This window comes from Chiloscyllium plagiosum, unplaced genomic scaffold (genome assembly GCF_037043375.1).
Source record: "Chiloscyllium plagiosum isolate Xiang-an unplaced genomic scaffold, Cpla_swu_hap1 HiC_scaffold_1, whole genome shotgun sequence".
Classification (NCBI taxonomy): Eukaryota; Metazoa; Chordata; class Chondrichthyes; order Orectolobiformes; family Hemiscylliidae; genus Chiloscyllium; species Chiloscyllium plagiosum.
In genome coordinates, this window is record NW_028270139.1 from 49,257,813 (window position 1) to 49,276,831 (window position 19,019).

Here is a 19,019-nt window from a genome sequence, read left to right on the forward strand (position 1 = left end):
GATTACCTTTATAAAGTAGAAAAGCAACTGCTGAATTTGGTACTCAATCTATATGGATAGAAAAACTGAAACGGTTGGAACATCTTTGTGAAACTTGAATTACCAAGCCTTTGATGAACACTTAGCAGCAGGTAAGTTTACAGTGAGTAAATTTCGGTCTTGGGAGTGTGAGAAATTGCAAATTTGTGACAACGTACTATATAATTTATTTTATTAAATACAGACTAAAAGCAACAAAACATACTATTCTCAGGCTTCTTCAGTGCATCTTATGCATCATGCTCTATCAATTTGTTAGTCATTCCTTTCGCACTAGTCTATTTCTCAATTATTAATGTGTGCACTTTTAATTTTCAGATATCACAAAACTGGAGCAATGTTTAGGAATTTGCTACATTCCCAACCCCCATGCTTGAGATGCATGAAATTTTAGTTTTTCCGTCCACAAATTATAGGTATCCAAAAATTGGCAGGGAATTAAATCTATAGAATAAAATAATTGCCGGGGGGGGGGGGGGGGGAGGGGGGAACTGCTCAAACTTTTCATGTGCAGAAAGATTACATTTCATCTCCCATCTTAGGGTTGCAAATTTTGTCTGTTTTTTGCATCAATAATGGGGGTGCTCGTGCATGTGCATCTGTTGCGTGTGAGGGCAGAATTTCCTGCAGAGTGGACAGGAAGGAGGGAAAGCAAAGTCTTCATGGTAATTTGTGAAGTCACTCGGTGGAAAGCAGGAGATTCAACAGTAGACACTATTTGCTTAATATCATATTACAAGTGGATTGGGGAGATTACTGGGTTGGGAAAATAATAGACGCAAATAAATAAATAAATAAATATTTTGCCAGGACAGATTAAGTACAGAATTTCACAGCTCCGAAAACACAATATGCTTTAACCAGTCAACTCCTGTTGACACCCTCTAAAATTTGCATTTTAAATTTGTGAAATGAATGCCTGCATTACTCAATAATTTGACATGTACATCTGAATTGTGTAACGCATACAAAATAGCCAGGACTTAAACATAGCACATTCTGCACTGTACTTTTAAATAAATCAGTAGGTTGATTTCATACTTTAGAATTGAATTTTGTCACCTACTTTAGGTAGTAAGACTGGTCAGTTTATTTGAATTCCTGACGTGGGCTCAGGGAGCCAATCCTATAAAATAATGCTGCATGTGACTATTATTTGTCTTACAACTGAATAATTGAAAACACCTATGTGGCATTTTCCTTACTAGACATCAACTTATCTAATCACAATTAGTTTTATTCTACAAGAGCATTAAGATGAGAACTAGCACATGCGACTGTACTAAGCATATTCCTTTTTACGTACAGTCCAATCCCTGCTTGAAACTATGCTTTGCCTGAAGGCCAAAGGGTGGTTTTACAATACTATTTGAATTAACATTTACTGTATAGTGAAATCCATCTGAGTTGCATCCCTTTTTAAGAGGACTTATGTAGACTTGTTGCTACTTTTGGAGCTGCTTGTCCCTGAATTTGTCATATTGAACAACCCAGTGTCTGTTAATCTGAGCTTCTTCTTCGGAGGTGTCTTCAGTGTCCCAGATCTTTCTTTTACTTTGTATTCTAAAGTGCTGTGAGGTACTCCATAAATTCCTTGTGCTTTAGAGACACTCATTTTCCCACTCATTACCATCGTAATAGCTTCTTCCAAAATGTCATGATCATACTGCCGGTAACGACCCCGTTTCTTCCTTGGCTGTTTACTGTCTTTCAGACTAATATGATCCTGACTATCATTTTCAGATGTCACATCAACTGTGCCATTCTTTACATTAAGACATAATGGAGGAAGGTCTCCATGCAGTAGGTAGGAATCGACACTAGAATGAGTCAGTGGTAAGGAACATTCAATTTTACTCTGCTTGGGCAGGATAGTTTTGAGTTTTTGAAGAGCTGATCCTTCCAGCAGTGAGGAGGTTTTTGATACCTGGTACATAACATCAAAGAGACCACAGCCGTCAGGCTGGGACTTGGGCACAGAGCTTGCTCGTACCTGAGGGATTTTTAACTGAACAAAAGAACTACTGACACTTTCATTATGAAGACTGCCATCTTTTTCTTTTAGCTGTGTAACCATTCTTTGCAAGGTTAATTGATGGAGGTAACTGGAAGCAGTGGGGAATTTCAACTCTGAGGATTCAACATGAGTAAGTTTTCGGTGCTCACTGCATTGATCAGGACTACGTTCTGCCTGAGCTCTAGCCCATAATGCAACTTTCTGTAGAAGAGCATTAGGTTCCCCAAAGGTCTTCGAGACACAGCTTTCTCTGGTATCTCTGGTTTTACTTTTCAGTGGAGCTGCTCCTCCTGATAAGGCTTCCAAATGGAGAAGTAAAGTCTGGTGAGGTATTCCATAAAGTATGGCTGCTTTGTTCATGTCCAATGCCCCTGACTGAATGTCTTTCAAGGCCTTTGAAAGCAAACCATCTGCAAATTCAGCACTTCGTTTCACATGCTCCTCAGTGTTTATCTGTAGTCTCCTAGGATGGATGGAATGAAACGATGGTAAGCTGACGCAAGAGACTGGCACACAGCTATGGAAGGGAAGGGTCCACTCCTTTATTACAGGCTTGCTTGGGTAACATCACTGCTTCTCTCATTGTTTAAGTCTTTGAGTTCTGGCTGTTATTGCTTAAAGTTGCAAAAGGTTACAGTTCTGGTAGGGCAGGGTAAATGTTTGATTGCACTTTTAAAGCGGCCATGGCAAGAGCTTTATGTTACAGTTCAATATTTGTGTTAAATGTTTCTTGCAGTTGCTATCCCGTGATAGTTGCTTGCAAAACAAAAAGGAACAACTTTCACAGTTTGAGCTTCAATTATTTTCCTTTCCAATTTACGGTATTAAAATGGCATTAAGTCCTCAAGCTTGTGTTAGTAGAAACGTGACGTTACCGCTAAACAAGTAATAAAAGAGTCAACCCTCTTTTTTTTTTTCCAGGCAGGGTACTGCAATCACAACAAGCTAAGAACATTTTCCAAAACATTGCACAAAACATAAAGCACAGGCCACATTAATACCGCACAGTAACAATTCACAGTGACAATCCAAATGTGACATATTAGTGCTAATATTAATTTTAAACACATCTAAGCTAAACAGATAAAGGTGCAAAATTTGTTTTTGAACAACTGCTATTTATTAATCAACTTAAATAAATTAAATAAAAAGCAGGCACTGAATAAAGAGCATGATTCATTTTACAATTTTAATAATGTTTACGAAACTCTTTACAACTGTCCCTGCCTTAACACAAATGACCTCGAAATACAATTTTCATAGTTTCTTTCAAAGAAACTTGAAGTGCCAGAAGTGTCAATTTCAGTTAAAAATTACTTGCGTATGAATACTACTCAATTCAAGAAAATTTGACAAGATTCTATACTATTCACATCTATGTGAACCCAATTTTATTTATGGTGTAATCTGAAATATTCTGAATTGATTACATGTACATTAGACTAATATTCATCACTTTATGTTTGAGTATTGCTGAAAATAATAAATTTTGTTGAAATTTTGTCCTGCTGAGTGCTAGACAACTCACAGGAAATACCAATGGAAAAGGGAAAAACATTTGTAATGTATGAGAAAAGTGTAATCTGATCGGTTTACAAATAGACTCCAAATTTGATACAGACATTGCCACAGGGAATGCACCACGTAAGAGGACTGACAAAACTGCGAAGCTGTGATTATATTTTAAATCCGCTAAGTCAAAATATTTCTTTTTAAATTTTCTATTTTGTTCCAAGCAAAAACTGTGTTTTTTCAGCAATCCTCAAAATTATGTGCTACCAAATGACTATTCCTAACATGTATGTTATCTGATAAAATGTAGGTGATTTTTTGTGAATTAACATTTAGTTTATTAAAAACCCAACAGCCTTACCCTTTTAGAATGCATTCTGAAGAGAAAAAAACTTAAATTTTCAAAGTTTTAAGTTACGCAATAATATTTACAAGCAATTAACACATACCAAGATGCGTTTCCATACTCCGTTCATATTCCTAAACATTCTATTTGTCCTTCAAGTGCCAACATCTAAATCTAGTTTTAATAACGAATTATACATATTTCTTTTAAAGTTCAAACTTGGGAGCTTTAATCCAACCCCACCTTCTAACTATTTCATGAAGGACAATGTAAAATATTTTCCATACTAAATGAAAACAGAAAGAACTACAGATGTAAATCAGAAACAAAAACAAAATGCTGGAAAAGCTCAGTAGGACTGGTAACATCTGTGCAGAGAAATCAGAATTAACATTTAGTGTCTGGTTTACTCTGATGTCTCTTCACAGATACTGCCAGACTTGCAGAACTTTTCCAGCAATTTCTGTTTTTGCATGTGTAAAATGTTACATACTGGCTAATCAAAATGGTTACCTTATATGTTAATTCAATTTTGAAGGTGATAGAATTTAAACTTGCTTCCTCACACTGACCTGAAAAGTAGCATCCTCAATACCAAAAAATTGCTACACAAGAAAGGACCCTTCTTGAACTGTTCCAGGATTGTCAATTGTATGAACTGTCCCTGGAAGTTGTCAATTTAGTGGATCAAAAATTGTTACAAACCTACAGTTTGGTTTTCCCTCCTTTTTTCGGGGAAGGAAAATAATTTAAACAGAAACTACCAATTTTGTTTCTTTGACCGCTTTAATATTTTAAATGGGATAATATATCCAAATTGAGCTGGATTTGCTGTGCTGCAACTAGTGTAAATCAGTATTAAATTCTCATAAGACAATATGAGCCATAATTACCTGGTACCTGGAGATTTCCTCATGGCTTTGTCAGGTATATGTATTGCAAGACAGCTGTACAGTGTAGGAAGGGCAGATACACAATTTGCAATTAGACAGAGAATTAAGTGCAGGCCTGACAGTTGTTTAGAAGGGAATATACTGGGTTCTCACTTTTGCTGTAAGTGCTCCCAAGGACCACTGATCGAAACAGAAACATGTTGGGTTACTCTAGCTTTCAAAGCCTACAAAGACTATTTGTTTTGGTTCACATACAGAGAGAAATACACAAGTGGTCACTAGAAAACCCAATCAGTACTGAAAAAGCCACTGGGAGACAAGAAAAAAAATTACACAAAACTAAATTTATAGAATCTTCCTTCCATGAGCCCTGTACCAACTTAAATTTGTCAATTGAACGAATTACTGTAAATAATTCAAGCGACTTCAAGCATTATAAGTGAAGGAAAAATATGTACAACGTCAAGGAACTTGGACATAAAGCAACAAAACTAACTTGCCATCTTGAAATGCTTCGCAAAGTCTTACAGCATCACAATTTTGTTTTTAAGTTAATGAAGCACTTTTTGAAACACGGCCACTGATTTAACATCAGAAATGCAGCATGAACCAAAGTTCTACAAAGTTAAAACTCTCAAAACACCAGGTTATAGTCCAACAAGTCTACTTGGAAGTACTAGCTTTCAAAGCTCTCCTCCTTCAACAAGCAACGCTCCTGATGAAGCACCCTACAGCAACCAAATGAAGGAGCGATGCTCTGAAAGCTAGTGCTTCTAAATAAACCTGTTGGATTATAACCTGGTGTTGCAAGATTTTTAAACTTGGTCCACCCTAGTCCAACACCGGCACCGCCACATCAAAGTTCTACAAACAGCAATGAAATATATCACCAGTTGTTGATCTGTACTCTTAGGATGTTGGTTAAGGAATATACTCCCTACAAGGGGTGAATTCCATTCACCCAATTTCTCTATTGCATCTGTTTAGTCAATGACCCCTCCTGTTCCAATGCTTCTGAAATATCTGTCCTTCTCAACTGAGTATGCTCCTTTGCTGTTGGTAAGATTATTGTCCATGTCTATTCTGGTTGTAGACTTCTATGATTCTATATCTCCTTTTCAGAACCGCTATTTTGAAAGATTAGGGGAGTTATCTCCATGCAGTGACCAACATTATTCCTCAACTAACTTTACAAAAGTAGATTAAAACAAAGGACTGCAGACTTGGAGATCTGAAACCAGTGAAAACTGGCACTGCTGGAGAAACTCAGAAGGTCTGATAGCATCTGTGGAGAGGAAAGAGTCAAATCCAGTGACCTTATCATATTGCTTTTTGTGGGTGTTTGCTGTGCACAAATTGGTTGTCAAAGTTTCCAACATTATAACTGTGACTACATTTCAAAAATACTTCATTGGCTGTACTGTACTGCCCTGCCCTGCGATCATGAAATGTGCTAATGAAAATCTTTTTCTTTCTCTGGTCAACATCCAGGGCATTAAAAACTTACCTTTCAGCGAGATGATTTCTTTATTTATGTTTCATTCAACTTGGCACACTATATTCACTGTTAATCTGATCACCTGGTATTTTTAATTCTCTACACATCATCCTCTCTCATCTGTCCTTGCATTTGTATGCATTTCCAATGAAAGTGAACACAACCTTGATGAACAGCAACTCCTCTTTCAATTAGCTGCTTTACAGCATCCAACCTTAACTCAACCTTAAAGTTCTTGTCAAAAATGTTTTGATTATAAATGAGAATTGCACCAAACTCAGATTAGGTAGTGCTGATGATCCCACTTAAACACAATAGGTAGGGCTGTTTGGACCAGTAGGTTACCTGGCTTGCTTCTTCCACATTTGCTGCCTATACCAATATTATTTATTTTGCAAGACCTTTCCCTTTGATATCATGCCTTAAATATTTCTACATTGTCTCGTGGGCACAAATATTACTTTGCACTAGCAGCTAATTTGTCTCATTTAATGACTCCTGCTTTTGACCAGAGTTTTAGTAGCATGGAACAAAGCATTTCAGCTCATCATGTCCACACTGGTCATCAACCATCCATCTGTTCTAATCCCATTTTCCAGCACTTTGCCCATAGTCTTACGGCATTTCACGTGTTCAAAACAGTTCTTAAATGTTGAAAGAGTTCCTGTCTCTACTACCATTTAGACAGAGTTCCAGATACCCAGTTTCAACTGGGTGAAAATAAAAACTCTTACATTCCTTTTAAACCTACTGCTCCTTCCCTTAAAACTAGTTATTAACTTCTTGACTAATTCTCATGAAACTCTACAATTCAAGCAGATCCTCCTCAGCCATCTCTGCTCCAAATAGAGAACATCACCCTATATAGTTTCTCTTCATAGCCGAATTGCTCTTCTGGCGAATCCTGATGAATTTCATGTGTGCTCTGCCATTTAATACAACATTGACTGAACTCACCTTTGCCTCAGCACTTTCTTGCCTGTTAATTTTAAAAAAAAATCTGTCTCATTTATTCAGATGCCCACCGTATTGTTGGGTAGTGAGTTGTACAGATTCATTACCCTTTAAGTAATTTATCTTCATCTGTGCTTTAAATCAGCAATCCCTTAGTCTAAAAATATAATCGCTCACTCTATTTCGCCACAAGGAGAAATATCTATTTCATGTTTGTCAATCCTCTTTAGCATATAACTTACCTCAATTCTATTTCATCCTTCTAAAATTCAGACAATACAGGCATAATCTGAACAATCTCTTCTCATAAACCAAGCCTTTGATCTCTGGAATAAATCTTTTCTGAACTCCAGCCAATGAAATTGGACAGGAATCAAAACCATATGCAGTAATCCAGATGTGGTCTCACTTCCTTACTTTTACACTGCACTAATATAGCAATAAATGCCAAAAATTCTATTTGCTGCAATTATTACCTGTTGTACCCAGATATTCATTTTCTGCAATACTCACTCAAGGACACCCAGATCCCTCTGCACCAAACCATTTGAATTTCCGTTTAGGTAATTCTCACAAAATGGATAACCACACATCTAACCATGTTAAGACTCTGCCAAACTCTGGCTCAAACACCTAAATTATCCATATAGAGCCAGAGATGCACAGCACGGACACAGACCCTTAGTCCAACTCATCCATGCCGACCACATATTCTAACCTAATTTAGTCCCACTTGCCAGCAGTTGGCCCATATTCCTTCAAACCCTTTCAATTCATATACCCATCCAGATGCCTTTTAAAGTGTTGCAATTGAACTAGACTCTACCACTTCCTCTGGCAGCTCATTCCATACATGTACCACTCTCTGCGTGAAAAAGTTGCCCCTTAGGTCTCTTTTGTATCTTTCACCTCTCACCTAAACCTATGCCTTCTATTTGTGGACTTCCCCCATCCCAGGGAAAAGCCTTTGTCTACTTATCCTATCCATGCTCATGATTTTATAAACCTCTATAAGGTCACCCCTCAGCCTCCGACACTCCAGGGAAAACAGCCCCAGCCTATTCAACCTCTCCCTACAGCTCAAATCCTCCAACCCTGGCAACATCCTTGCAATTCTTTTCTGAACCTTTCCAAATTTCACAAATCTTTCCAATAGGAAGGAGACTAGAATTGCACGCAATATTCCAAAAGTGGCCTAACCAATGTCCTGTACAGCTGTAACATGCCCTCTCAAGTCTTGTACTCAATACTCTGACCAATAAAGGAAAGCATGCCAAACGCCTCCTTCATTATCCTATCTACCTGCAACTCCACTCTCAAGGAGCTATGAACCTGCACTCCAGGGTCTCTTTGTTCAGCAACACTCCCTAGGACCTTACCATTAAGTGTGTAAGTCCTGCTAAGGTTTGCTTTCCCAAAATGCAGCACCTTGCATTTATCTAAATTAAACTTCATCTGCCACTCCTCAGTCCATTGGCCCATCTGACCAAGATCCCAGTAATCTGAAGTATCTTCTTCGCTGTCCACTACATCTCCAATTTTAGTGACATCTGCAAACTTACTAACTATACATGACTTTGTTAATCGTCAAAGAATTCGAGCAAATTAGTCAAACATGATTCACCCTTCCTCAAACCACTTTCGACTCTGATAGACTGCATTATGACTTCCAATAATTTCCCAATAATATATGTTAAACTAACTGGTCTACATACTGGTTTCTACATTCTGCCTCTCTGCATTTTTCAATAAGGATGTTTCGCTTATATTTTTCTAATCAGTTGGAACCTTGCAAGAAGCCAGAGAATTGTGGATTATAATAAAATTATTGATTTACTGTCTCTGCTATTTGTGCTATCTTAACTCTCTAGTCTCATTCTTTAGGGGAACATTCACTTCAGCTATATTCTTTTTATATATTTACATAAGTCTTGATTATATTTTTATATTTTGCACTAGTTTATTTCAGAATTAACCTTTGCTCTATTGCTTTATTCAGAAACTCTTGCTGATCTTTGAAGTTTCTCAAGTCTCCAGCCTGCCACTGATCTTTGCAAAATGGCAATTTTTTGCCATTTTGTGTCATCTTTAACTTTGTTGCTTAGATGCTTTTTACATCCTCTTGCAAGCTTTCATCATCTTGATTATGTTTTAGTCGGGAAGAATTAAGTATCGCTATAAGACATGTGCACTAATCATCAACTGTCCTACCGGTTAGCTTTTCTGCATAGTCCAGTTGGGCCAAATCTGTTTTAAGACTATCTTTTTATTATTTCTCATTGCACCCCCTCCCACTTTTCTCTGGCTGTGGACTTGCATAAATATTGCCAATCTAAAACAGTTTCTAGTGCTGATGAAATGTTCTTGACATGTGCTGCATAACCTGAGTTTTTTGATTTTGTGAAACACAAGTGTTTAATAAACTTATTTCTTCAGAAATACCTTCCTTTTAGTCTATATACAACTCCATTTCACAAATTAAGTATTATTCAGCACAAGCAGGTTGACATAACGTTTGAAGGGTTTGGTGGAGGAAGACAGAAAACAAAAAGGAGAGGAGAGAATTAATCATTTGCCTCCTAAGAGAGCTCCTGTGGAAGGGAATACAGTTGAGATAGAACGATTTTCTTCAACCTGTGCCCCATTTGAGTTCAGCCAGGTGAAAGAAAAACACCAACAGACATGCATTACATGGGAACTAGGTTGAGACAGATTGAATTCTATAAATGAGATGGGAAGGAGGTGGAGGCAAGGCAGGGAGGCAAGAGGGGAGGGGGTTGGGGAAGGGGGAGGGAAGGGAAGGGCGAGTGGGGAGAACGGGCAGGAGAGAGAAAGAGCTGAATCAATCTATGGAATGGCAGTTCAGACATCTGCTTAGCATCACCTGCTCAAAAGACAATTTGGTAAGAAATGCTGGGCTAACTAGCAATGCTCACATCCCAGGAATACATTTTTTCAAATCATCTCAGCTGGATTCGAGTCACAGCAGAGGAATGAACAGAGTGTGTTAATTTAATGCCAGAGTCTATTTTAAATGTACCAAAGCACATTTAATATTTTTAAATATGTAAAACCAAAATAGGCATAATTGCATGGATCACAGTCAAGCTTATTCTATGTACATTTTTCTCCAGTACGAGGGATCATAGTTTGAGACCTCAAAGTACAGAAGTATTCTGATCACACATCATCTTGTGGACTGTTATATAGAGTGTTTATGGTTTATTTGAAACATTTAAATTCACTGCTTTGAAGAGTGAACAGAATAACAAAATTATATAGGCTACAGCTGACCATAGTCTAATGCAATGAAAGGATGCCATGATCAGCTAATTCTCAAATCAAAAAGGGAAAGAGATGAACAAGGTACAAAGATAAACACAAACAGACTAAAACTGCAGAAATTCACCAATGTTCCTTCAAGATCATCTTCCGATTGACAACCACAACCATCCAGAAGGACTAATGGGAATACCAAGTTCCATTCAAAGCCATTCAACTTTGAAATATATCACCATTCCTTTCACTGACTAGGTCAAAATCCTGGAACTGCTTCCTCAACAGGATCTACTTACACTATGTATGTCTGCATATCTCAAAGTGGCAGCTCACCATCATATTAACAAGGGCAACTGGGATGGGCAAAAGCTGATTCTCACACCTTGAATAAACAAAACAAAATCTCAGCACTAGTTATTATACCCAGAATGAATTCTGGGTCCAAAATAGATAAACCCAGCCTATTCAGAAGGCACATTAAGGAACTGTGAAGGGATTCCTCTTGATGGTTTTTAACATATTTTCTTACATTTGACCAATGGCCTAAATTTAAAATCCTGTGAACATAGGAAGCCCTCTGGCTCAGTGAAAGCAATTTTTTGAAAAGCTAGGCCATTGCCAGCTAGTCCCTTTTCTAAACAAAGAGAAGACAGTATACAACAAAAACACTTACCAATAAAGGTATGGTAGTGATGTCTATAGTTGAGGACATGCAGCACAGTTCTTTGAGATTTGTAGAAGACAGTCAATCTAACAAATTGATAACTTTCAGAATTATTTAAGCTTTGGGTAAATAGGCTTGTGTGTTCAGATATGAATAATGGCTCTGAAGAACAAATCAAATTGCATTTGTATGCAAATTGTCCAAATGTGCTTAACATTTGAAAATGAATGTATAGAAACAGGAGCAGGACATTGAGTCAAGCCTATTTTGTCACTCAATGCAATACTGTTTATTCTACAATCTAACACCAAATTCTCACTTTTGTCTTGGATTGCTTAAGACTTCTATTCATTACAGATAACGCCAAGCTTAAATTTAAAATTAGCAATCAACCCACTGACATCAACTGTTTACAGAACAGTGAGCCAAACCTTTACTGCCTTTTGTACACAGTATTTTCTAATGCCACTCCCGAAAACCCGGCACTAATTTTTAGACTATATTCTGGATTCCTGAAAGCTTCCTCTGCAACCATAGGAAATTCTCTCCCTCCATCTATTCCACCTGTTTTACTTAATATCATGAAAACTCCCAAATAATCCTTAACTTTATAAATTCCAGGGTCTACAAGCCTCCATTTGTAATCTCTAAATTTAACATTAGGAATTCAGAGATCATTCTGGTAAATCTAGTTGTATCCTCAATATAATCTGTGCAAGGCCTAGAACTACCTAAAGTATCCATTTGTAGTTTAATCAGAGGTTCATATAGTTGAAGCAAAATTCTGCTCTCTTGTATTCCAGTCTTCTAGTTTGAAAAGCCACAATTCTTAGTTATTTTGATTATTTTCTATACCTGTTCATGACATTTTAATGATCAACGTAACCATCACATTCACAGGTGTTTCTACCACCAAAGCATACAGACAGACTAATGCATGCCATCTACCTGTGCATGGTTCAGAAGCAAATCCTTTAACAATGTCTTGCAAACCAATAACCACTATCACCTACAAGGACAAGAGCAGGTGCTTGGGAGCATCAACAACTGTACATTCCCGTCCTGAATTGGAACTTGAATCACCATTCCTTGAAAATCCTGGAACTCTCTTCATAACAGTGATCTGCACCACATGGACTGCAGCAGCTTCAGAATGAAGCTCATGGTTTCTAAGACAATTAGAGACATGCAATAAATACTGGCCCAGCTAGTGACCACCACATTCCAACAGCAAACTTAAAAGAAAGCAACTACAAGAGATAGCTATAGAAACACTAGTCATTTGAACTCAATGTGATATTTCAGTTTGAAATTTAGTTGGGTACAATTGCATTTTGTGTAAACATCCACGTCCACCCCTTGTTGTACAATCAATTGACGTGTCAGGAATGTGGGAGCAGCAGCTACAGGGATTTAGATATTGAACAAAAGGAGGACTTGCAAATGATTGCAAGTCTTTTATACAGGAATTTCCAATCCTGGAAATTCAGAAAATACCAGAGTATTCTAATGTTTTTGTACACACCATAATAACTTTGCTCAGGAGACACCTTTCTAATAGTTCCTACTTATGACACTCTGCAGACTTCCTTGTAAAATGCTCAAAATCTTTGCCTTGAGGAGCCATCCAAGAGGAAGGATAAGCCGTTTCCAATGGCTCTAGTTGCATATAATTTTGTTGATGAATATTTGCACCCATTTCTTATTATTTAAGAATGCTGAAGCCGTTTCATCTATTGACAACTCTTTTGCTTGGTACCCATGTTTGCTAACATCCATTTAAGCTCTGATGCAAGGTCATCAATCTGATAAGTTAATTCTCTGTCCACAGATCCTATTAGACCTGAATATTTCCTTTTATTTCACCCTCCTGGAAGCAACTTTGTCCCCAATGCTCCCCCTTCTGCAATCTAGAAATATTGCTATGAATCTGTCAAAACTTTGTCTGATGCAGTTGCATTTATAAGTCTTGAAATTCTGCCTCTTATACTGCCCAATCGGGTCACTGTGATACACAATAGTTATGAATACAATTATACTGGCACAAAGCACGTGCAAATTCAGCCATCGTGAAACGGAAGATAGCCTTCATAGATTAAGTGCAAGACAGTGGTCAGGTTTAATAATAGTTTATAAAAATAAAGTGGTCAGGACAGATAATTCAAGGAACAAGCAACTTAAAATAAATAGCAAAAATTTCAAAATAAAATTCAATATATAAATGGAGAGAAAAACCAAGGGAAAGAAAACTATTACAAACTAATAAAAAATCTACCTATGTTGCATTATAACTCTTAGGGTAACCATCTAATTGTAATGGAAGTTAAGATGATTGGAACAGTATGTACATATTTCTAAGTAATAAAAAATAACTCAGCTTTAATGCTTGACACTTCTGGCACTGTAAAAGAACGCTGTAGGATTACGCAGTTATGTATCGCTACAATTCTTGCATTAGTGTGAAAGACACATAAATGGCTTTTAGTGTGTATTTCTTTTTCAGTAAGAAAAATCTCTGCAGTAGACTACCAGTTATAGAATTATTGATTATGCGGGTGCCTTTAACCATTGACCCATGATAGATAACCCGGGCAATATATGATTACTACAGAAAGCAATGAGTTTTTAATAGTCATGGCACTTGTATATACTGACACTATACTTTGCATTTCTTTGGACATACAAAACAAAAAAGATTTAATAGCATTTACATTTGTTAGTTAGAAATACAATTTTTTAAAACAACATTGAGAATTTTTAAGTTAAAATGTCAAACCTATCACTTGAACTATTTTCAATAATTATTTCTTTGGTAGCAAAGTTAGGAAGCATATTAATGCGCAACATGCGATCATACTTCTCACTTTATACTTGCAGGTAGCTTTTAATTTTTTTGAGATATCGAATGTCTCAAATATTAAAACTTCAACTAACTTTTAGCAGTGCAAATGAAATATTTGCAGATTCAAGAAAACTGTGCTCAATAGAACTGGTGTAGATATTAAGCCTGTGATTAATCTATTCAAATCCATATTTAATCAAAATATTAGATGTGCAAACTAAGATTTGACTAAAATCAACAATCCCATATCTATCAATCTGATTGGATAAACTTTCAGCTTCCATTGAATTTCGACTTGACAAGTAAGAGGCATTCCAAAAATGAAAGTTTTCAGTAGTGCAATAGCATTTTTGCAAGTCTATGTTGAAATGATCAATGCAGAAAATCTTCCTAAACCGCAATAATCAGATACGGTAAGGTTAAATGTAACCAGACATGAAGAACTGATCATGCAGAAAATTACAACTGCCCAATTAGAAGAATATTTTTCCAATTCTGTATTGGAGAGATTTTAGGTAGATTATCTAACACGCATTGACCAGACAGAATGTTTTCATACATTTGCAGCATTTTCATTTCCAACACGATCTTATTTCAAGTGCAAATGACAAGTATAAATAGAACCCACAACTGATGAGTCATGTCAATAAATTGATTGTGGGTTGCTTACCAATCTAAAATTTGAAAAATTTTAACAAGCTTAAGGTACTTATAAATTAGTGAACTACCTTTCAAAAACTAGAACTGTAAATGAAAATCAGACAACAGTATCCTAAGCAGAATCATATAGTGCAGCTATGGCAAGAAAGGTTTACATTTAATATCTAAAAAAACAATTATATTATGACAAACATAAACCCTTTGGGATTGCAATTCTTCACTAATACTTACCCTGATAATTTGATAGTGGTTGATGCAGGACTAGATCCAGTTGATATGGTGGAATTTATGCTGTTCTTCTTCGTTGATAGATCGAGCACTCCATCTACTAACAGAAAATTTTATTCAAGTTTCCCTCAAAAAAAAAAATCCTTTTCAGGCAACTGACCTTGAATAAGTAACATTTTGCTTTCCATTAAATAAGCCAAAAATCATGAAATTCTGGTCTAGAGATATTAAGAACTGAGCATTTTTATTTCAAATTTCTAAACTTGGCTTTTCAATATTTATATCAAGAACTAATCTAAGGACCTCATTTTATTTTGTCAAGCATAGATGAAAATGAGCTGGACACTTGGCTTTAAATTTTTACCTGGCAAGTTTTAGTCCCATACCTGCTCACTAAAACAAAGGTAAGGAAATCGCTTAAATTGTTACAGCCAAAACATCCAACAGGTTCATAGAAATCCTAATATGCAGAAAGGGAAGATATTGCCAATACAAATCCTTCTGTCAAAAGGAACCGTCTAAACAAATACAGAAGAGACCATCACAATTGTTCTTGATTCTATTCAAGAGCTCTTCTTTTCTTGAAAGTCATTTATGAGAAATGGGCATCACTGACTATCCTTTGAGGTGGTGTGAGCTGCCTTCTTGAACCACGGCAGTCCACATATTGCAGGCCAACCTGCAGTACTCTTGGCAGGAATTCCAGCATTTTAACCCAGCAACATTGAAGGAATGGCAATATACTTTCATGTCAGGATGGGGAGTGGCTTGGAGGAGTTTTTTTTGCAGGTGGTGGTATTCCCATGTACCTGCTGCCCTCGTCCTACTAGATGAAATGGTCATAGGTTGAGAAGGTACTGTCTGAGGACCTTTGGATGAATTTCCCAGTGCATCTAGTAGATGGCACGCACCACTGCTACTAAGCAGCGATGATAGAGGGACTCTTATGCTTATGGATGCCAATTAGGCAGGCTGCTTTGCCTGGATAGTGTCAAGCTTCCTGAGGTTGTTGAAGCTGCCCCAATCCAGGCAAGTGAGGATTATTCCATCATATTCTGCACTTGCATCTTGTAGATGGTGAACTAGCTTTGGCGAGTCCAGTTGAGTTTCTGATCAATGATAACACCAAGGTATTGATAGTGGGGAATTCAGTGATGGTAACACCATTGAATGTCGGGGGTTATGGTCAGATTGACTCTTATAGAGATGATCATTGGCTGGCATGTATGAGGTGTGAATATTACTCACCACTTGTCAGCCCAAGCCCATATTTATCTAGGTCTTGTTGCATTTGAGGCAGAAGTGAGGACTGCAGATGCTGTAAACCAGAGTTTAGATTAGAATGGTGCTGGAAAAGCACAGCAGGTCAGGCAGCATCTGAGGAGCAGGAAAATCGACGTTTCGGGCAAAAGCCCTTCATCAGGAACATGTTGCATTTGAACATGCTTCAGTATCTAAGGAGTTGTGAATGGTGTTGAACATTGCATGAAAACTTATGGGGGGGGGGGGTCCCACTTTTGACCTTGTGATGGAGTGACAGTCATTGATGAAGCAGCTGAAAATGGCTGTGCCTAGGAAACTACCCTGGAGGAACTCCTGCTGAAATATCGTCAAACACAGAACAACGTCAAACCACAACCTTCTTCCTACGTACCAGGTGACTAACCAACGGAAAATTTGCCCTGATACCTTTTGCTTCCAGTTTTGCTAGGGCTCATTCTTGTATTCAACTCTTTTGCTCATGTTTGAACCAAGGCAGTAATAAGGTCAGGGGTGGCATAGAACCCAAATTGGGTGTCACTGCTAAGGTTACTGCTGAGCAGCTCTGTCGATGACACCTTTGACCATTTTACTGAGGATTGAGAGTAGACAACTGGACGTTATTTGGCTGCGTTCCTTCCGCTCTGTGCGCACAGGGCACCCTAGAGCAATTTTCCACATTGTTGAGTAGATTGTTGAGTATAGTGTTATTGCTTGGCTAGGAATGCAGCAAGTCCTGGAGCACAATCTTCAGTAGTATTGATGGAATGTCATCAGGGCCCGTAGCCTTTGCAGCCTCCAGTGCCTCCCACTGTTTCTGGACATGACATGGAATGAATCAAATTGCCTGGATGCTGGTGACCACTGGAGGAAGCAGAGATGGATAATCCACTTCATACTTCTGGCCAAAGACTGCTGCAATTTCTTCAGGCTGATCTTTTACATTGATCGTTGGGCTCTTCCATCATTGAGGATGGGCAGCCTCCTCCCCCAGTGAGTTGTTTAATTGTCACAACTGAATGTGGCAGCACTGCAGAGCTTAGATCTAGATCCACTGGTTGTTTGGTATGCTAGTTGTGTTTGGTAGCTCCACCAGGTTGACACATTCTTAGGTTTGCCTGGTGTTACCACTGGCATGCCCTCCTGCACTCTCCATTCAACCAGGGAGTTGATCTCCTGGCTTGATGGTAATGGTTGTGTGGTAGATAGGCTGGGCCATGAGGTCCCAGATTGTCTGGGAGTACAATTCTGCTTTTGTCGATGGTCCACTGTGCCTCACGAATGCCCAGTTTTGAATTGCTATATCTGGCCGAAGTCTGTCCAACACAGTGGAGGGTATCGTAACTGTGAAGGTGGGACTTTAGCTCCACAAGGACTGCGTGGTGGTCACTCTTGCTGATACTGTCATGGACAGATGCATTTGCAGCTGGCAGGTCAGTAAGAATGAGGTCAAGCATGTTTTTCCCTGCTGTTGGTTCCCTTATCACCTGCTACAGACCCAATCTAGCAGCAATGTCCTTTAGGATCTGACTAGCTCCATCTGTAGCATTGCTGCCAAGCCATTCTTGGTGGACGACATTGAAATCCCCCACCCAGGGTATATTTTGCATCTTTGCCACCCTCAGTGCTTTCTCCAAGAGGTATTCAACATGGAGGCATAGGGACTCATCAGCAAGGGAGGGTGCTATGTGGTAATCAGGTTTGTTTGCCTGTTTAACCTGAAGCCATGAAACTTCATGGGTTCTAGAATCAATGTTGACGGCTCCCTAGAGCAACTCCCTTCTGAAGGTATCACACTGTATTGCCACCTCTGCCGAGCCTGCCTTGTCATGGGACATGACATATCTATGGATGGTGATGGTGGTGTCTGGAACATGTCGGTACAATTATGCCAGGCTATTGCTTGACTCATGAGAGACAACTCTTTCAATTTTGGCACTAATCCCCAGATAATCATAAGGAGGACTTTGCAGGGAGGACAGGGATGTTTCTGCCACTGACTTTTCTGGTGCCTAGGTCAATATCAGGTGATCCATCCGGTTTCATTTCTTTGTTGAGACTCCATAGCAACTGATAAAACCAAATGGCTTGCTGGGGTATTTCAGAGGGCAGGTATAAATCAACCGCATTGCTGTGGGTCTGGTGTCACATGTAGGCCAGACCAGGTGAAGATAGTAGATTTCTTTCCCTTAAAGACATTAGTGAACCAGATGTATTTTTCTAACAATTAACAATGGTTTCATGATCATCTTAATTCAAGATATTTTTAAAAGTTTAATTCAAATTTCACCTTCCCACCTTGGCGGGATACTAACCGGATCACCAGAACATTAACTGAGTGTCTAGATTAATAATCTAGTGATCCAAGAGGGGCACTGGCTTCCTATTTATGGATAGGCCTGTTGAAAACACCAGTAAACTTCGCACAGTCAGGAAGGAGTGATTTCATCAAGAGTGAGAGACAGTCCGACAGAGTAGAGAGTCCTGGGAATGGAGGTAATATAGGAAGTTGGCGCAGAGGGGAAGAGATGCTTTTTGCTTTGTTCGGCTTGTAACTTATAATTGTTTTATTAAACAGAATAAAATGAAGCCCAGGATCAGAGGCCCAACACGAAAAAGATACAGATAAACTGCAATTTTACAACTTGAAATTGGCAGATACAATGCTGTGGGCAGAGACACATGGCTGTAAGGGGATCAGGGCTTGGAACTAAATATCCAAAGATATATGCTCTGAAGAGAGGACAGCAGATTGACGGGGGCTGGGATTGCCTGATTAGGAAGCAATTAAATTAAATCAATAAGTGATATAAAGTCAAAGTGCAGA

The 19,019-nt window shown here is 38.3% G+C and overlaps 1 protein-coding gene across 9 annotated transcripts in view; it reads right to left on the reverse strand.

Annotated features, from left to right (window-relative positions):
• lcorl (ligand dependent nuclear receptor corepressor-like) overlaps positions 1-19,019 on the reverse strand; it is a 119,037-nt gene that overhangs the window by 42,978 nt on the left and 57,040 nt on the right. For 6 of the 9 annotated variants that reach the window (XM_043694090.2, XM_043694105.2, XM_043694139.2 and 3 more), the window contains one exon: positions 14,936-15,032. In XM_043694090.2, the coding sequence (XP_043550025.2) occupies positions 14,936-15,032 (97 nt within the window). Of the gene's footprint in view, positions 1-14,935; positions 15,033-19,019 lie in introns of those variants that run through there. The other 3 variants (XM_043694096.2, XM_043694147.2, XM_087986797.1) reach the window with 3 other exon arrangements.